The sequence below is a fragment of the Lemur catta genome, chromosome 20 (assembly GCF_020740605.2).
Source record: "Lemur catta isolate mLemCat1 chromosome 20, mLemCat1.pri, whole genome shotgun sequence".
In the NCBI taxonomy this organism is placed as follows: domain Eukaryota; kingdom Metazoa; phylum Chordata; class Mammalia; order Primates; family Lemuridae; genus Lemur; species Lemur catta.
In genome coordinates, this window is record NC_059147.1 from 5,746,641 (window position 1) to 5,767,257 (window position 20,617).

The 20,617-nt window shown below is 58.4% G+C and overlaps 1 protein-coding gene across 1 annotated transcript in view; it reads right to left on the minus strand.

Annotated features, from left to right (window-relative positions):
* Window positions 1-3,446: 3,446 nt before the first annotated feature.
* Window positions 3,447-20,617, minus strand: part of ZNF423 (zinc finger protein 423) — a 312,507-nt gene continuing 295,336 nt past the window's right edge. Inside the window, exon 8 of the mRNA XM_045533248.1 lies at window positions 3,447-4,135. Within this exon, the coding sequence (XP_045389204.1) occupies window positions 4,106-4,135 (30 nt within the window). The 3' untranslated portion in view covers window positions 3,447-4,105. The remainder of the gene's footprint in view (window positions 4,136-20,617) is intronic.

Here is a 20,617-nt window from a genome sequence, read left to right on the forward strand (position 1 = left end):
ACAGATAACAAGCATTTGGGGGACAAATCCTTTTAGGGTATCTCTCTCTTCTCCAAAGGCAAGTTCCAACCCACGCCAATAAATACATAACAGTGCACATCAGAAGTGCTATGATGGGCTAGAACCAGAAGCTGTGAGTGATTAAGGGGATAGTCAAATTACCTCATGGTTCAAAATGGCTTCTGGAGCTCCAGCTAGTACATCTACATTCCATCTATTGGGACAAAGGAAGGAATCAACTCATTTCTTCTCTTGTAGAACAATTCTTAGAACTTGCACACATCACCTCTATTTATATCCCATAGGTAGAACCACTATGGCCAGCAATAGTAATACGGCCAAACCTAACTTCTAGGAAGGATAGGATATATAATCTGCCCCTTCCCCTCTCCAAGGTAATGTGTGTTCAGCTAAAAATTGGTTACTTTATTAAGGAAAAGGAGGAGAACGTGCAGCTTTTCCTATACAGTACAGTGTCATTTTGTTCACTATCATCACTCATCATTATTGTTATGATAAAAATAATAATGGAGGCAGACACCCAAGGTGTCCCAAGGCAGGACACTCAAATTATGGTCCCAACGCTATCCTGAATTTTCTGACCTTCGACAAGGTTTTGAACTTCCCTGGGATTATCTGAAACCACCTGAAATTGAAACCCTGTATGAATAAAGATCCTTAAGGATACTTCCAGCTCATTTCCAACTCAGGGCTTTTGCTCTTTGACAGTCCAGCCCCCTCCATTCTGACGGTCTCAACTAAAGTCACTTCCTCAGCAAGGCCTTCCTCGCTGCTCCTGGCGTCTAACACACGGTCTCCGCATTAATCACTCACAGCCCTGGCTTTCCCGTCAGAGCACTGTGACTGTGTCACTATGTGTTTATTGGCATGCTAGCTTGTTGGATGGCTGTCATGTGACTATGAGCTCCACGAGGGCAGGGGCCACATGCACCTGTTCCTCTCTTTATCCCTGCTGCCTTGTGCAGTGCCTGGCACACAGGAGCGGCTCGGGAGAGACCTGCTGGCTGGAGGAGTGGACGAACAAATGTATTGAAGTTTTGGTCCTGTTTACTATTTGTAGGCGTAGGTCCCACCCCTAGGAACACGCACATTAGGGGGGAAGAAACACAGATTATAAGTTAAATATTAAACAACTGTGAGTTTTAAAGGAGCATTCTCCGTGGCTGGGGAACTTGAGAACATTCTTCCCATGGCAGCTTCTGCACTGAGACCAAAAGCTTTACCCACCTGCTTCTGGAAGCTCTGGGCAGGTACCCAATGACAGGGGCCTGTGGCCCACGGGCCCTGGTGCATTTCCCAGCCTGGACAAAATTGCTCCACGCACAGAGCCACGAGAAGCTAACAATATGCACACCCAAACACAGCAACCACGAACCTCAGGCTCCCAGTCACCTTCCACTCGCCAATGCCAAATCCAAACGACAGTGGCTGGGTTCCTCACACCCTCCAGGTTGCAAGGAGTGTCCTCCCCCGGGAGGCCTGGCTTCGTCGTCCATGACCATGGATGGCCCTTTCTGTTTCTCTGTACAGGGCCCTTGGACGGGCATCATTTCCTGTAAGCCTCCCAGGGACCCTCCCAGGCCCCTTGGAGCTGAGAGGCAAAGTGGCTCATCCCAGCTCCAGATGGCTCCTTGGAAGGGGGTAGTGGGGTCCCTGAGGCACAGATTCATAACCCTACACCACTCCCCCCACCCCAATACTGCCTGGTGGCAAAGACCCCGTCCCAGCAAGGCCTCGGCGCCCCCCCCCCCAGCCGCCGCCGCACGTGAAGTCACAGGGGCTCTCAGCCGAGGCGGCGCGGGCAGAGCCGGCTGGAGAACAATGGGGCCAGGGCGAGGGGAGTCGGCGGGGTTCCCTGGCTGCCTTGGCACCGCCATAAACCTCATTACGTCGTGGTCCCCTAGGCCGCCTCTCTCCTTACCCAAGGCATCAGCCGGCCTCGCTGCCGATTCCCACACGGCGTGAAAGCTCTTAAACCCCCCGCTGTATTTTTAATGGGGGCAGCGACTAATCTAGCCCTTCGCCACCAACCGTCAAATCACATCTTCTGTTGGGACTTCCTGAGGGCTCACCTGGGCTGCGTGGGGTCCGGGGCACATCCGGAGCTGGAGACGGCCTGAGACGGAGACGCCGCAGGCCCGGGGACGGGCCACGCGGGGGACACTGATGCCTACCCTGGTCTTCCCCTGAAACCGCCAGTCTCTAGAGAGCCGCACATCGGAGTTTGCCGCTTTCAGCTTCCTGGGGGCAAGAGCCCAGCGCTGGCAGGCGCTGTGGGGGGCTTCGTGGTGTAAAATGCCTTTTGAAAACCTGGAAGCCCCACCCACGTGGGGACGTTCCATGGGGTGGCAGGGTAACTCTTACAGGCCACCAGCAGCCCCTTGACGTGGGAGTCTTCCAGAAGATGCTGGGTGTAATTCCTCCCAATTCCATGCCCGTGACTCAGTACTACATTGTAATTAGGTGCAATCTGTCTGCCTGTTTCATTTCTGCTCTGTGGAGGGTAATAACCAATTTCCCTGTCCCTTGTGAAAAGTTAGCAAGGAAGGGCTTCCCCGGGCAGGTTCTGGCCTCTGATTGGCAAGTCAGCTGAGCACCAGCGTGACGGTGGTGACGGAGGTGCCGGAGGTGTGGGAGGTGACACGAAGGAGGACCGGAGACCAAGGCTGCTGGGTGGGCCCTGAGGTGCCAGCAGCGCCAGGAGTAGGCGACGCGGGCGCGACACCCAGGGTGCCCACCGCAAAGAGACGCTCGTTCTCAGAGACTGCAGGTGCTGGTGGCCCTGGGAGCAAGTGTCTCCTGAAACTTTGCACCCTGGGCACCTGCCTGCCTCACTCCAGACCTGTCCCCGGCCACCAGGCTCAGTGCTCACACGTCCTCCGATCTCTGTGCCTGGGAACCTGCTGTTCCTGCCTGGCTCCGCCCTGCAGTCCCCAGCCCTGGACCTCATGGGCTGGGGAGCTGCCGCTTGCCCCTGCCACCTCCCCATGCCTCGGCCACAAAGAGAACCCAAGTCCCACCTGGAGTCCTGGCAAGGTAGGGGTCAGGCCCTTGCCCACCTGCATCCAGCACACGGGAAAACCATCCCAGAGAGGAAAAGCAAGGAAACGCCAAGGGTGAGCACGAGTCCCCAACCTGCTGCATGGCCTTGGCAAAGCCATCCAGTACCCTTGGGCCTCTGTTTCCCCATCCACAAATGAGAAGATCAGGGTATTTTATCATGAAGCGTTCTTCTCCTCTGACTTCTGTGACCACTGCCGGCTCGCCCAGTCTGTGTGCATTAGGTTACTACACTTCTTTCCTGAGAGAAGCAGGTCCCCACAGGCACCTGCGAGCCCACCGGAACTCACACAGGAACACACCTCACAGGCGATGACAGCCCCCGCATGGCTCTGGGCTGGGAAGGAGAGAACCAGGCAGCCGGATGCTAATCGCATGGATTCCCTTTATTGAACGGTACTAGTTACTGCAGTCAGATTAAGTCACATTTAAAAGCAGACCATCCAGTTGTACTGAAACCGATTATAATCATTACATAGTTTTAATCACTGTCCGGTGAACTGGCAAATCCAATCAAAGCATTAGTCTTTAATTAAAAAATTAAAAGGAAATATTCAGACAATAGCCAAGCAATCACATCACGATGCACAATTACCTAGAATTGCAATTAAAAAGTAGTTAACCGAAGGGGGGGAAAGAAAAACAAGAAAGAAAAAAAAGAAGCAAAGAAAAAAAATCACACTAATTCTTTTTTAAAAACTATCAATATAATACATGAAGGAACAAAGGACAATAGCCTTAAAAAGCGGGTTTCTCTAACTCTAGAAATGTAGTCTGCGGCGGAAACTCTAAAAGCACACTAGCTGTAGCAGGACAATAAAAAATACTGAGCATGGAATACTTTTAATCTCTGCCATTAATATTCATTTCCAGCTGCTTATAATAGCAGCGCCTCATGGCCAAATCATTAGAGTTTTACATCTGGGTTGCAAATGACACTTTGATTGGATGTAATGTTCAAATGGCCCTCCCCACGGCGTCTCCGGCAAGCCTTCTGCGGAGAGGTGTCCTGTCGAGCGGTCCCTCACTGTGCGTGCTGGCTCATCGTGTGGTTCTGCAAAGGCAAGAAAGGGGACACGCATGAGGGCAGAAGAATGGGGAGCACGCCCGTCCCTCCCACTCGGTGCGTCTAAGCCGAGAGCCGCAGAAAAGCGGCGCGATTATTACAAAACAAAATGCAACAAGGAGAAAGTGCTCCAGGGACGCAGCTGCCAAGACGCCACGTTGATGTGGGGCTTGGGGCTCAGTCCTGTGGCTGCCAACCTGGACTCCCGTGCGTTGTGTTTTTGTCTTTAAGACCATTTAGGTCTTACCACGGGACCAGCGAGGTGGAGGGAAAGGGGAAATGCCAGGAATTAAAACCATCCCCGGTCGCCTCTCCATCTCCCTTCCAGCCCGACAGGAGGAAGCTCTGGCTCTGACCGCCCGCGGGCTGCCCGCACAGCCCCTCCCGGTAGCGGCTCTGAGCCTCGCAGAGGGAGACAGCAGATGTGCCGTGCAGCTCTCCGGCCAAGACACACCTGAGCGGGCACGGACTGAGGCAGTGGGCAGCCCAGGTGCCTGCGGCCAAGGCAGGGGACAGGTCACCTAGCAGGAAGGGCGCTGGGAGGAGCCTCTGCCCCGGGGCTCTGGGAACCTGCCCATTCGGTCATGTGACAGTTCTTCTGCCAGAAGAGAGGGACGTAGTGCAGTTTGGCCAAATCTACCTAGGAACCCAGGGCCCCGGTGGGACCCTATGGCCGAACGCTTCCCTGTCACTGCAGCCCACGGCGTCCCCTCCCTCCTGCGGGCCGGAGAGGGCCTGCAGTGTTGAGCTGTCTCACGGGAACCAGCGGCTGGGGCTGGGGTGGGATTTGGTATCTGACAGCCCAGTCTTTGTTTCCTTTCAGGGGCTTGTGTTCTAAATTCAGACCAATTTCCTCAGAGCCTCAGGTGGCGCTCCACCCCATGACCCCTGGAGAAAGGGCGCAGAGTCCAGCAGGGGCAGAGGAGCCCTGCTGGGGTGGCCCAGGACGGCTGATCCCCAGGGTGGCTTCTTCCGCAGCCCCAGGGGAGCCCCCAGGCCGCGGTGGGTGGCTGCGGGCGGGCTGGGAGCAGTGGCCTGCAGCTCTGTCACTGACCACCAGGGGTCAGAAGAGGCACCATGTCTCTCCTGGGCGCCAGGCCTGGCTGCGAGGGCGGCCAGAGGATGCCCGGGGTGAGCTGGGGCCACGCCTGCTCCTGGCACAGGCCCCTGGGGCAGCCCCTCCCCACGGCAGGCACTGCAGCGGCTGCGGCCTCCGTGGTGACGTCACCGACACCTCCGGCAAGCTCACTGCCAGGGAGAGGCAGCCCCCGGTGCCCCATCCACAGGGAGCAGATGTCACCAACACCCACAGCACAGAGTGCCAACCACCGCTGTCCTCCTTCCGTGGGCCCCAGGGGGCAGGCGCGTGACTGGGGCTTGGCTGGCACGCGAGCTCTGTGCTGTGCAGGGACGGCCCTTTCAGTCCTCAAGCAGCCTTACAAGGTGGAGAAATGGAGGCTCGGGAGGCTAAAGTGCTGGCCCAAGGTCACCTGCGTGAAAGCACGGGGGGGTGGAACCCGGCAGCTGGAGTCCCAGAGGGACAGGGGCTTGCGCGGGGAGGCTGCCCCGTGCCCCGCAGCCCGATGGGGACCCCAGCCCTTGGATCACCCGCACTCCGCACAGACACAAGCACCAGCTCTGCCAGCACGGCCTGGCACCTCAGTCGGGGGTGTCACGGACCCAGAGGCCACAGATGGGATGCGGGCGGTTTCCATGGGAACCTGCACCCTCCAGCCGAGGCACCTCTCCCTGTGCTTGTGCAGGGACGGCCAGCAGTCCTGTGGGGAGCTGAACCCACCCCACACACAGACAGCCTCCTTCCAGCTCCAGCCGCTGCCGACTCAGTTCCCTCCTCCTCTCGCCTCCCTCCCAACCAAGCTGCTCTCCCGGTCCTCTAGGCACACGGATCTCTTCCCCCTCCCTGCAACCCCTCGCGGCACCCCCGGCCCACCTCCCACAGCCGCACACCCGTCAGGGCAAGACCAGCACCCCTGCTGGGATGCAGGCAGGCAGCACCGCTTCTCCTCCCGGCCCCCCGGCCCCCAGACCAGCACCGGGCACGCTGTGTCCTGACCGGACCCCTGGCCTCCCGCGCCCGGCGGTGACACGGCAGGAGCGACCTGCAGGTCTCCCCACCCTGCCAAAGGCCAGTCACAGGCCCTGCTGTCTGAGCACGGCCAGGCCCTATGTACTTGTGGGAGGATGGGGAGGAGGAAGAGAAGGGACATTAGACAAGGACGGCTCTTCTCCTGTTTCTAAATTATGGTTCCTAGGGCCCTGCACAAAGTAGACACTCGGGCAACATTTCTGAACGAATCAATGGAAGGAAAAATGAAGGAATAAATGGGCAGGACACAGACGTGGAGAGGGGAGGGCATTCCGAGTGGCTGGAACGGCACCAGGTGCAGAGCCTGGATACATACGCCACACAGGGCACCAGTGGGGGTCCCCGCACAGTGGACACAACGGCTGGGGAGCCTGTGGACTTGGACGCTGGCGGTCAAGTCCCCACGAACGTGGACTTCGCTCCAAAGGCTGCAGAGGACCAAAGATGATGTTTGATCTCCACGAAATCCTTGAGGACCACCCCCCCCACCCCCGCCGACACGGGGCAAGGAGGCGCTGGGGATCTCTGGGCGATGAAGCTGCTCATGTGAGACACATGGCCCACACCGGCTCACCCAGGGCGGCTGGCACGGAAATCCTGGCGGCAGAAAGCCATGCCTGGGACCACTGGTTAGGAAAACACGAGAATAAATGCCTCTTCTCAGGGAAACGCAACAGTGGGCCTTCTTGCTGCACGAGCAGTAGCAGGTGGTTCTTAGGTTAGACTCAAGACAGAACTTCCTCATAGAGGGTTCTGAGACAAGAGGATACAACCTTCTTCCCTGAAGTATTGTTACAGGAACAAAAGCCCAGGATGTCACAGCAGATGGAAATGTCAAACCTCGATGCCCTGAGGGGAGCAGGCACCAGACTTCACTCGGCACTGTGTTATTCTATGTTATTAAGCACCTGCTGGATGCTCCGGGCCAGGCGCGGTGAGGTGTAGGGGGGACTCCGGCTGGACCCAATTCTTGGGGGACCTGATGCCGTGGGTGAGACACACACCCCAATGTTTGTGGGATCAATGGTGCAGATGGCAGCTCAGCTAGCGAACTGGTCACGGCGACCCCACACGTGTGGGTTGGGGGGATGTGCTGGGGAGCCCAGGGGCTCAGCCGAGGAGGGCATCAGCTCCTCCACAGGCCAAGGGCAGCCTCTCGGAGGGCACAGGGGGTGCCTGGGAGGGGGGACTCACCGATCACCCAACACCTTTGCCCTGAGCCACTCTGGCGGGCCCCTGCAAGCGGCCCCGTTCAATAGACCCACAAGAGCCTGCAGCCCCTTCCCCTACGGCCAGCAGCCACGGTTCGGGGGCAGGGAGGACCGCGGAGCCTCCTCACAGAGCTCTTCCACCCGGCGTGCCTCTCGCAGGGCCGTGGTGCCTGTGTCTCTGTTTGTGCCTGTGCTATATTTAGCCCCTTCAGAGAACGAAGAAAATCGTCTTTTAAAGACGCAACCGACCTCACAGATGAACACTTCCCAGCACCAGGAAGGCTGGGGGTGGGGCACAGGGAAGGCCTGGCGAGTGCCTGGGGGGCCTGGCATCCGCGCGGCCGCGCTGCCTGCAGGGAGGCACAGGTGTGGGCAGAGGAGCAGGTGGGCGAGACGAAACCCAGTCGGGAGGGGCGGCAGTGCTGCGCGGCCTCCATCCGGGCTCGCGCACCCTCCGGGCGGAGGTTTCTAGCGCGGCCTGTTTCCGGAGCCTCGCCCGGCGCACGGGGCCATCTGCCCTGGGGACTCACTCAGTGATGGGTTAGGGGGTGGCCTGGGAGCCGGCACAGAATCTGCCTGCTACCAGTGTTGGGGACTAGAGGCCTCGCTGGGGTCCGCGAGACCCACAAAAGGAGCCCCGCCTGCTCCCCGCCGAAGTCGTCCCCAGAGCGCTCAGGAACCGGCCCCTGTCACACCCTGGGCCTCTGGAGGGAAAGAAGGCCGGCATCCACGTATGCAGGTGTTCACTCATTCATTCATTTTTACTGGATACCCGCTGGGTGACAGCCACTATGCTCGTTGCTGGGACTTCAGCAGCAAGATGATCCTGGTCCTGAACCCAGCGCAGGGCAACATCGTGGGCATAGCGGGAGCAGGGCCTGCGGCCAGACCGTCCTTCCCAGAGCACACACCTGAACAGGCCGGTGGAGTTCAGGTGGGCTCCGAGTCTGGTGTCACCAGCCCAGGAGGCAGCCCTGGCTCAGCCCGCCTCCGTGCCCACAGCACAGTCACCAGCACGCACCCCGCGCCCTCCCTAGTCTGCAGCCCAGGATTGCTTCCCAGGCTCCGGGCTCACTCCGTCCCTAGGTCTAGGACCCTGCTTGGTCTTCCTTTGATACCCACCCACCACGTTGTCAAGTGGGAGAGACAGGAGGCCCCGGTGCTTGGCAGGAGGAAGCAACAAGAGCCTCTCCGAGCATCCGAGGATGCACAGGTGTGGGCCGGAGGGGTTTCTCCACACTGCAGGTCGCTCTCGGACGTCATTAGCTGCCTGCCTGTGTTCCAGCTTCTCTGACGACAATGCCTGTAGAGTCCCAGCACCTCGCCTGGCCCTTAGCAAGTGCCCCACTGGTGCCAGCCACTGCCCTGGGTGACCACGGGTAGGCAGGAAGCCCAAGTCCTGGGTGTGAATCTGGCTGTGCCACGTACCAGCCATGTGGCCCTGAGCAAGTTCCCCGACCTCTGGGTTTTGGAGGTGGTCCATGGTGGTCTTCCTGAATAGACTGGTGGTGTGTGACAGAGGGACAGTTGTCTCCCTGCTGGAACCCTGGGACCAAACGCGGTTGGGGCTTACAGTGGGGGCCTCACAGAGGTTTAGTGGCCCTCCCCTCTCTGAGTGTCCCAAGGGCTGGCGAGAGCTCAAGAATGCTCCTGAGGTGTCCCACCCTGGATGGCCCTGCCCCTGGGTCAGCAGGCATTAGCTAAAGGACCCTCCCTCATCACCCCTCCCCACGGCCCCCTGGCTAGAACCTCTGCACCCTCACACCGCTGTCTCCCTGGCCCACCCTGCCCTCGGGAACACGGTGGCGGCGTGTCTGGTGAGGAGGGGGCCTCAGGGAGGCACGTGGGGGACGGAGGAGGGGTGCACTCCCCCACTCATTCATTTCTCCCACAGACGTCCCCGAGTCCCTGCCTCACCCCCTCCCGGCCCTGCCCCGAGCTGGGCCCTGGCACAGAGAGGGGGAGCCCCCAGCCCCCTCCCTTGAGGGGCTCACGGTTCCACGGTGACAGTGGCCAGAATCAGACCCTGAAGACCCTAAAGAGGCAGAAAAAGGACTCATCCCTGGAAGCCAAGCCCTGGGTCTGGCCCTTGAGTGCCCGTGGCATGTTGAGACACAGGAACGCTCAGCCGCACGCCCAGGACACCCCGCCCCCCACGCTGCTCTCTCGCCGCCTGCGGAACCAGCGGCCCTCACCCCGCCCCGCACGGCGCCCGCCTCTGGTTTCCGGATGGGGACGAGGTCGTGGCCGATCCTCCTTCTCCACACTGCCCGCCACCGGGCCACTCCCTCGTGGGCTCCGGCCACAGTGGCTCTCGCACGGCTGGCTATACAACCAGCTTTCTCCAGGGGCAAGGCCAAGGCCGAGAACCTGCCTTAGCCATGGGGAGACTCTTTTTCCAGGGGGAAAAGGTGGATCCTTCAGGCTAGAACCACAGCCGTGTCTGAGTGAGGGGCCGCAGTGCGGCTCTGCTCTCTGCTCGCTCAGCAGACAGGGCGCCTGGCTCTGCGGAGGGCAGAGCAGGGCCGGGGAGGCCCACCCTGACCCTTCCCAAGGCACGGCCGCAGGTGGGGTGGGATTTCACACACAGCACGAAGCAGAGAGGACGTCTGATCGGGACATGCCTAAGGAAGAAGGTGGCCTTCCAGCCGCCCTTGCAGGACAGCGGGGGTCAGGATTTGCACCAATGTGTACATCTGTGTGCACGAGGAGATGGTTTTCCAGGCAGAGCGAGCCACGGTGAAAGCATGGAGGTGTGAATTACACTGAGAATGATCACAGCTAACATTTATCACCCGGCTCGCTGTGTGCCAGGCACCACTCCTAACGCTTCGCTTATAAGAACTCATTACCTCTCGTGACAGCCCTGTCAGTTAAATACTGTTATCATCCCTATTTTACAGACGAGCAAACTGAGGCACAGAGAGGTTCGGGTCCTGCGGCTGGTAACATCAGCACCGGGCCTGCACCCCAGCCGGCCGTCTGCGGAGCCCACCCCCCGCCATGGTACTGCTCTGCTTGTGAAATGTGAAAAGTGCAGCATATGTTGGGGGAACAATGAATAATTCAGCTTGGCAGCAGCGCGGGGTGTGTGCCGTGGAGACAAGCCTGGAAAGGAAGGCTCCTTGGTGCCAGACGGGCAGCTTGCCCTTAACTCTGGGCCATGGGGAGCCATTGAAGGTATTTGAGCTGTGGAGTTCCACAAGAGGCAAGACACACGGAGAAGCTCACCCTTCCAGCCAAAAAGGCTGATCAGCAGGGCCTTCGTGCCCTTCATCCCCCCGGCTCCCTCCCTCTGCTCCCTCCCAAGCCCTCCCTGCCCCCAACACCCTTCATGCCTTTCCCTTCGGGGAGGGACGGAGGCAGGCAGCCCTGCCTCCCCTGTCTGCTGTGTATCAGCTGGGCAGCCCCTCTCTGCTTGCGAGCACTTATTTTTAGAAGTGTTTGACAATCGTCCAAGGGTCTAAGACGAACAGATGGCCTGTCTTAAAGGCTCGTATGCTCGCTAGTTTGCACTTCTGACAAACAGTGAGCGTGCTCGAGAGCACACCATAAACAGCGCCGAATGAATACTCAGAATACAATTTAGCTAATGCACGTCATTAAAATTAGGAGTGAGTGATAGCCAAGGTTCCCTCTAAATGCCTGCCCGGTGACGCAGCCACTCTCCCGGGGCCCGGGGTTGTGACGTGGTTGTGCTCCCATCCCCTGTGCCCCCCACGCAGCAAGCCACCACCCACCCCATCCACACAGAGGGCAGGCGAGGTTTGCCCGTGTGCAAGTGACACCCATCCGTGGCATCAGGGTGAAGCTGGTGACACACTGGCCGGGGACAAAGCCCTGGAACGTCCTACAAGGCAGAAGGAGAGTGGCAGCGCCCGGGTGTGCCGGGACATGCGTGAGGTTTCCCGTCTGAGCCTCCCAGACAGCGAGACAGCCTGTCGTCTGCCACTCTGGAGCAGCAGGAAGTGAGCGTCGCCGCGCTCAGCCAGGGAAGCTGTCTCTCGTGTGACAGTCTCAATCCATCCGGAACTCGTGGCCTAGAGGGAGACTCCAGCTTCCAGGGAGCAAGGGGGTTGGCTTTGGGTGGGGGAAAGGGGTCTGCTGCTGTCCTGAAGAACCAAGAGCAGAAGCGGACTCGGGGACCCGAGAGTCACCTGGGGGGACATTCAAGGAAGAGCCACGTCCAAACAGCCTCGGACTCAGACTCCAAAGGGGCCGACTAGACCCGGCTTTCTCTTGTTCTCTGGGCTGCTCTACAGAGCTCAGGCGGGGAGGTGCGTCCCTGTTCCTCTCTGAACCCTCTCTCGCCAGTACCCTGCAAGACCCAGGACACAAAAGACCAAAGCAGGTGGCCTGGTCAACAGTCAGTTCCATGAGCAGGAAACATCTTCCCTCGAGTGGGAGAAAATATCGTGAAAAAAAAAAGCCCAGTAAGCTCCAGGGGAGCAGGTTCTGTACTGCCGTGCTTTGGAAATAAAACCCAGCGGAGAATAGATTATCGGGAGGGAACTGAAACCTCCTATTAGAAATCTGGCCTGTAAACAGGCTCCCACTCAGAGTCACCCAACAAAACAAGGGAGCTAATGACACCTGCCCGGAGGGACAGAGGACTCCGGGGAACTGCACTTCAGAATGCAAACGGCCGTCAGCCCGCGCCCGAGCAGTCGCAGGCGAGCGTAGCGACTTCAGACGGCCTCTGCGCAGGGAGAAACGAGCTTTACGGCTGTTGTCACAAGCAAAGGAGATGAAATATTTCCAGGGCTGCTTAGAGATCGGCCCTCCTGGGCAACAGGCCACACCGGACTCCCAGGCCTGAGCTACTGTGGCCGCCGCTGCTGCTGTTTCTCCAAAGAGGGGTGGCGGTCCCAGTGGCTAAGCACGTGGGGGACAGGGTAGCTAGTCGGCTCAGGACTCAGGACCGAGAGTTGAAGTGCACTGAGGTCACCTGGTACACCTGGCTCTCAGTCCTGAGCCCTCCAGCCCCTCCTGGGGAGGAATGGTACACTGGTGTCACCACCCGCGTGGCCTACTGTGACGTCCACTCTAAGCACACCAGCCAAGCACCTGCTTGGAATCCGGCGCCCAGGGGACAGGCCATTGCCGACAGGATTCCGACATGGGTCTTGCCCTAAAAGAGCCTAAGTCGGACCCTAAAGATAGGGCTCCAACCCAGGAATGCAGTGGAGCACACCCACCGCGGAGCCAGAGAGCGGCCCCAGGTGGAGGGGAGGGGACTCCATGACAAGGGGCACTGGGCGGCTGGGTTCCCGAGACGGAGAGAGGGGCTCTCCCTTCCCTGCGCTTACTGTGGGTCAAAGATCAGGGTCGCGGAACACCTGGGCAGACTGGAGCAGCCTGTCTGTGGGGACAGCAAACTCTCAGGGAACGTTTACGTGATGACAAAGAGCAGATGAATCCGGGATCTATCTGCAGCGGCAGGACTCTGGAAGGGGGCCTGAGCTTAGGGCCCGCGCCGTGGGGTTCACAGGGGTTCACAAGCTTCATCTAAAAGGGGCAGCACTTGTCGGCTCCAGGCGATGGCTGCCACCTGGGAACGTGGGCCCCGTGTCGCCAGAGCTTCTGGTTTTGTAAGGAAACTGGAAATCTAAACTTTTTTTAATAGAAACTTTCTTCATGTTTGAAGCACTATGCAGGTTAATCAAAACCTGTCTGCAGGTCAGATCTGGCCCCCGGGCTACCTGAGGCATCTGGGTTTGTGTCGGCCTCAAGGTGCCCCGAACACATTCCAGGGGCGCTGAGGAGCAGTGCCACCAGGCAGCAGATGGCTCGGTGTTACAGAGAGAGCTCATCCGAGGGGACGGGACGAGGGAGGTGGCACCATCACGTTCCAGAGAAGAGGATGGAGGGCAGAAAATACAGTCTGTTGAGGCCGGAACCCTCCGCACATCCTGGGCACTGCTGCCCTGTGGGCATGTCCTGCCCGGCCGGCCTGAGTGTTCTGGGTCACCAGATGCTAACAGACCTGGAACACCAAGGAGCACGCGGGGACACTGGAACCCTGCATCCTCCCTAGGGCCACACAGGAGCCCTGGCGTCTCCGTGAGTGTGCACGTGCGTGGGAAGGCGGGTGCGCATCGCAAGAGAGCGCAGCCTCACCATGTCGCCTTCCCGAGCACCCGAGGGACACCGTGGGCGCTGGGGACTCTCCAGTCCTTCGAAGGCAGGGCTGCCTCACGGCTGGTCCACAGAGCTCAGCAGCAGTTTGTCACACGACCCCATTCACACGGTTGCATCCTAGTTTCCCCCCCTCACCCTCCCTGCTTGCAAAGGACCTGAGCGTCCCCCACCCAGCTCCCACGGTGTCCCACGGGAGAAAGAGAGAGAGCCAGGCACTGTGGGGACAGCCCCTAGGGTGCTCAGAAGGCAGCACGGTAGGCAGGGCTCCACTCAGGAGGCACCCCCACCCGCACCCGCACCCGCACACGAACACCCACACTCACAGACGCCCCACAGTCCCCCTCATACACACGCACTCTCACGGGTACCCCGCAGTCCCACACACATGCCCCCAACACACAGTCCTGAAGACATGCAGCAAAGTGGCCAGGGGCTGGTTACCGCTGTTGTGGCCTCTGCACCCGACCCGCATGGCTAACCTGTCCCTTGCTCACACCGCCGCGGCGATCCCGGCACAGCCCCACCGGCCCAGGACCGGAGGCCCCTTGGAAGCCCCCTCCTAGCAAAAGGAAGCTGAGAAAACCAAGTGCCCAGGAGAAGCGCGGTCCAGACTGCCTCCGCCAAGAGGCTCTGCCTGAACTCCCCAGGGGGTCCCGACCCACCCACAGCAAACCCGGAGCCCTGGCCGTGGCGCAGACGGCTCTGGTGCCGCACCTTCTGCCGGCCCCCTGGACACGCCCCCCGCGGCCACGCCCACTACAGGCACGCTCCCCCACACCCCAGTCTTCCCGGCGCTGCTTCTCACCTGAGGCCACCCCCTTGGAGTGGCCTTCCCACCCGCCCATCAGTGGCCACCCCTCGCGCCGTCACTCTGCACCTGCAGACCTTGCCCGCAAGCGCGTTCTTCAACCTGCAGCCACTTGGTTGCTCACCCGCCACGGTCACCGCCCCTTGCTACAGCCCACGCTCCGCGAGGCAGGGACCCGGTCTCTCCACTCTCCGCTGGACCCCTGGTGTTGGCTCAGAGTCCAAATGGCAGCCTGCAAGCTACTGCGGCAAAGCCAAGCCTCCACTTCCAGGGTCAGGGAGAGAAGAGAAGAAATACAGTCGCCCTCCCGTCCCCTTGCCCTGCCCTGCCCTGCCCAGGTCTTGTTATACTTGTTTCTTAAAAGTGAGAGGGAGCCTTTGAGGACATTATGCTAGGTGGGATAAGCCATCACCGAAGGACAAATATCGTATGATTCCTCTCCTGTGAGGTCCCCAGAACAGTCAAATTCATAGAGACAGAAAGCGGATTGGTGGCTGCTGGGGCTGGGGGAGGAGGGGTGGGGATGGCGTTTCTGCTGGGGAGAGGAGAAAGCTCTGAAGGCGGATGGTGGGGAGGGTTGCGCGAGTGAATGGCCCTAACCCACCGACCTGTACACTGAAACATGGTGAAGACGGTAAATCTCGTGTGTTCCATCACAGTCAGAAACAGGCTGGGCAGGATGCTGGAGGAGCAGGGCAGGTGAGGGCAGGGGGTTGCATTCTGCACCAGTAGCTCACCCTGGGCGCTGGGTGCTGGGGCCGGAAGTCGCACAGACCACAGCAGCCCGTGGAGCCCTCGGCTGGGTGGGAAGGAGCTTCTGCTTCCGGGGGACAACACGCCACCTGCCAAGCCACAGCTGGCACTGGCTCAATACCTTCTCCATGCCCATGACACAAGGGGCTTCCTCTGTCACCGGAGCTGACCACTATGGTCAGCAGCACGGCTCCCAGCACCAGGCTGCGGAAGAGCAGCCGACCTTAAGAAACCCCTGGGACCGGGCGGCTCGTCCCCCTGCGTACGGGACCTGACGCATGCCATAGGGCACTCACCTGCGGTCACTGACAGGCCCAGGGACGGGGCCCCCAGGGTTTGGAAGGCTGCTGGGGGCATGTCCCTGCTCTCCCTGGCACTGCGGGGTGGGGGGGAGCTGAGCCACGCCCCCCCACGTTAACTATTTTGCCCCGTTGGAAAAACCTAACGTAAGAGGGCATTTCCCCCTTGATGCCTCCTGACTCCACGTGGGCTCTGCCACTTTAAATATTTATTCATCAAAATGTGATGAGAAAATCGAGCTCCACATGGAGCCATCACATTCCACAAACGGACGCTGAGGACAAACAGCCAAGGGCTGGGCGGAGCACTCGAGGACTGCACTGGGGAACCCAGGTCACGCGGTCACTGATTACACAGAGCACGTACGTCCAGGTCCCTGAACTAACCCGGTGCATTTAGGATTTGTAAATGATACAAGGAAACTTGGATCATATCCATTTCTACTGTCTTCCAAGTTTTTGTTAAAAAGAAAACTTTCCTGCATCCTCAACATTTCTAGAAATTTAACCCCTGCAGATAAAGGGCTGTTCTGGCAGATGTTCGGAAGTGCTCCTCCTCAGAAAACACGGCCAGTCTCCCTGCAGAACGGCTCCCGGAGCCCGCATGGCCAGCCCCCCTTGCTGACAGACCCCCCGGCTGCAGGGCAGAAGTTCGGAAGATGGGCCTCATTTGCTGTGATGAATTGTACGCATGCACCAGTGATCAAAACTACAGCTGAGACCGATGACATTTTATGATCGCAACGGTTCTTGTGAAACACGTAGGCGTACACCCTTGCCAGTCCAGAGACAGAGTCCTGCAGGCACAAAATGAAGGGCAAAGGGGGATCCTGCCACCCAGAAAGGAAGGGCTCCATGGGTTGCCTGCTCCTTAGAAGCTGTCCCCACTGACGGGGCTGAAGGACACTGCGGCCCAGCCTCAGTCTCCCTCGTCTGCTCTCGCATGCACTCAGCCTCCAGCCACACTGTGGGCACGTTGCCACTGCCAGACACCTGCCCCACCATGCCCAGGTGGGTCGGTCCTCTGCCTTCCCTTCCGCCCCCAGGCAGAACTTGCTGGTTTCCATGAGGCAAACCAAGAGTTCTCTGTACCCTTGGTGTGTCCTATCCCACTCAACTCACCAGAGGGGTGTGTGTGTGTTTAGGTGTATGTAGTTTTAAAGTGGGGAGAGGGATGGGTAACAGTTAAGTGTGGGAGTAAGAGCATCTGAGGAAGGCATCATAAAAGCTCTGTAGTTCCTGACACATACCTCATACTTAATACCAATGGATGACGGTGGTGAAACAACATGTAGCTGGATGGATGGAGAGATGGATGGTAGATGATGAGTGGATGGATGAATGAATGGATGGGTGGGTGGATGATGGATAGATGGATTGATTGATGGATGGATGGATGGGTGGATAGGCTGGTAAATGGATAGATGGGTCAGTGAATAAATGTGTGGATGAATGGATGGATTGATAGATGGATGAGTGGATAGGTGGATGGATTGGTGAGTAGATGGATGGGTGGGTGGATGAATGTGTGGATGAGTGGAAGGATTGATAGATGGATGGGTGGGTGGATGAATGGGTAGATGATGGATGGATTGATGGGTAGAGGGATGGATGGATGGATAGATGGGTGGGTGGATGAATAGGTGGATGAGTGGATGGATTGATAGATGGATGAGTGGATAGGTGGATGAATTGGTGAGTAGATGAATGGGTGGGATAGATGATGGATGGGTTGATGGGTGGATGGATGGATAGATGGGTGGATGGATGAATGGGTGGATGATGGATGGATTAATGGGTGGATGGATGGATGGACAGATGGGTGGGAGGATGAATGAGTAGATTTTAGATGGATGGATGGATGAGTGGATGGCAGAATGTGTAGGTGAGTGGATGGATGAATGGTGGGAGGAAGATAAGTACATGAATAAGTAGGTAGGATGGTAAATGAGCTGGTGAGAAGACAATGGTTTTGGAGTTCATACCTTGCCTTGACTACTTACTGTCTTTGTGACCCTAGGAAAGTCACTTCATTGCTCTAAGTACCCATTTACTCACCTGAAAAGTGGAACGAATAATATCTACCTCATAGACTTGTTATGAGCCTCAAGTTAGATAACATATATAAAAGGTTCTACAACACATTAAATGCTAAACAGCTGATGTTAACCACACGGTTTTGCCATGACTATCAACTCAAAGACATGGATGATACCCCCCTTTTGATGTGGCAGCTTCCAGAGCAGGGATGGGGGGGACAGAGATGGTGCCGCAGGTCAGTGATGCCACTGTCTGGACTGTGCACCCAGGTCTGGCTTCAGCGGGGGAGCTGGTCCCTGAGAGGGAGGCAGGGAGCCTCACTTGCTCCTCCTCTGCTCCAGCACTCACACCCGAATGGGCAGAATCCACCCCACTCCCACCGTGGGCTCCACTTGTCCCTGCCAGCCGGGTCCCAGGGCTCGGTTCCCAGGTCTGCAGCATGGCGAGGGCAGAGGGCACCTCCGGTGGCCCAGGCTGCTGAGGCATCAGTGAGACGTATTTGCAAACTGTACGGTGTTTCGAGAGGGGTCACAGACTCAGAGTCCAGGTGGGTAACGAACCAGGTACGGCAGACCGGGTCGGGGCTGAGCTGAACCAGGAGCACATCCCCGTGTTCAAAAGGGGCAGCTGATTGTTGCCACCCGGGACTGTGGTCCAGGGGCCGCCCAGTCTGATTGGTAGAAACATCAAGATGTCCAGCCATGTGGTGTGGGGGGAAGAGAACAGAACCCGGGGCTGGCGGCCGCAGGGAGCTGGCTAACCGTAGCTCGCAGCATGGTGAGGACTGGATGTACTAATGCATAAAAGTGCTGAGAACAATGTCTGGCACTTAATAAGCACTAGGTAAATATTAGATATTATAATTATAGGAAACCTCCCTGCTTTGAAATATGGACGACCACCTAAAGGTTCCGCAGTCCCCAGGCTGTGTTTTCACACTCCACTCTGTAAAAGTGCTCAATGGTGCGGCGACCGTACGTGTGTCCCCTCCCCGCTGTGTGAGGGCAGACTGGGTGAGATTATTCTGGACGCTCCCGTACCCCACCGGGAACCCACCCCTACCCCAGACAATTTCACCATCCTGCTTCCTCCCACCCTCACCACACTCCCGCCAGCACCACACTGTCTACTCTGAGACCCTAAAGAGTATAAGACGCTCCAGTATTTGGCATATCACAATGAACAAAAAATACAACCAATCACACCATAACACACAAAGGAGGTGCTCCAACTTAAGAGATGTTGTGACGAAGAACGTTCTGTATCTTAAAATCCATCAGTGAGATACAGTAACAGCTACCACATACTGGACTCCTGCTACATGCCAGAAACGGGGCTACCTGCCCTTCATATATTATCTTTGCTTCCCCCAGTTGTCCCCATTTCACTGACGAAGAAACTGAGGCTCAGAAGGCAGAGCAGCTTGCTAAGTCATCTAGCTGGGAAGAGGTGCCATCTGGATTTCAGCCCACGTGGCCCGGTCCTAAGACTGCTACCTCCATCCCTCTCACTGTCCCCAGGTGCCAGCTAAAGGAGATGCCAAGCTGAAACTGTCACCTGCCCTCACCCAAACTACAGCCACACAGTGACTCTCACTGCAGCCCTGGACAGGCCGCAGCCTGCGCACGTTTGATTTTGTCTGAACTTCAGAAGCAGGGCGAGTAGACCCACGTTCGCTATTGACACAGCAAAATTAATTTTCTGCCGTCTGCCCCTCTCCTCTCCACGCCTGGCCCCCAGCCCCTGACTCTCCCGTGCGTGCTGACGTGCGGCTGCTGACCGGTGCTCCCGAAATGCCAACTTGCATTTCTCATCGTTAATTTCCTTCTAAATGTCATTAGTAATTGTTCGTGCTTGACCAAAGGGCGCAACGCAGGGCTCCGCTGAGAGAGTACCTGGTCTCTTGCTGATGGGGCCAGGAGCCGCAGCCACGCCAGACCCCAGCACCCCGGCTGGAGGCAGCCAGCCCACTCCCAGCAAGTCGGGAAGACAGACTGCTGCATGCAGAGGCGGGCGTAACACGGATGGCTCACGACACAAACAGCCTGCCGTGCCACTGGGGCAGCGGTTGGAGGCTCAGGCTGCGGGGCAGGCTGCCTGGGTTCAGGTCCCATCTCTGCCACTGCCTAGCTATGCCTCCATCTCCCCATCTGTGAAATGCGGATAACATAATAACAGCATTGGTTTCACAGGTTTGCCCTGAGGATAAAATAGGAAAAATCAACGCCAAAGGCTCCCTAGTGCCTGTCGTTGCTGTTCCTCGCCTCTCCCCGCCAGGGGCGCAGGCTCGGCCCTGCCACCACACCAGTGCCTTAACCTCTCTGAGCCTGCTCCTGCCACCTGTGAAAGTGACACGGCAACACCAACAACTCTGCCACCTCCATGTGGTCCCCCTCGGGCACCGGGCAACGTGCTCAATGACTCATAAACCTTATGTGGTGTCCCCACAATAACCCTCCAGGAGAGGCATTGGTGGCCCATTGTCCAGGTGAGAATGGTGAGTCACCAAGAGGGGAGGCCACATGGCCGGGGTCCTACTGGTAGCAAGAAGCAACTCTGGGATTCACATCCTCCGGTCCCCAAAGCCTGTGTCTTCCCGGTACGATGTCCCCTCTTTGTCTAAGTCGAGGCAGGGCAGGGCTTTGTACGGTGCAAACCTCTGCGGACGCTGACCCAATGTGGCGCCCACTGTTATTAGTATTGTCAGTTACTAAGAAACTGAAGGCATTTGGTCCCAGCTGAGACAGCGCCGGCAAGGGGCTGGGCTTGCGGCACACACAATGGCCGCCGGCTCGAGGCTCCTGGCAGCTCCTGGCAGCTCCCCCGTGCCCATCTGTCACGATGGCATGGTGCCCCTCCAAAGTTGGTTGGCCCCCGCCCTAGGGCATGAACGACAGGCTCCAATGAGTAGACGGGCAGCCCGAGGCCGAATCCAAGTGCCATCTCTGCCCGGAGCCGGGCCTTGGGGGTGGGCTCACCCTCAGTCCCCACCTGGGCCTCTGCACACTTCATTGCTCAGGCAGCCTGACCCCCCGGGCCCAGGAGGGCATCTGAGCACAGCTGGCACAGGCTGTCTGCGCCTCACTGCTCCTCCGTGGTGCCCAGCGCTCC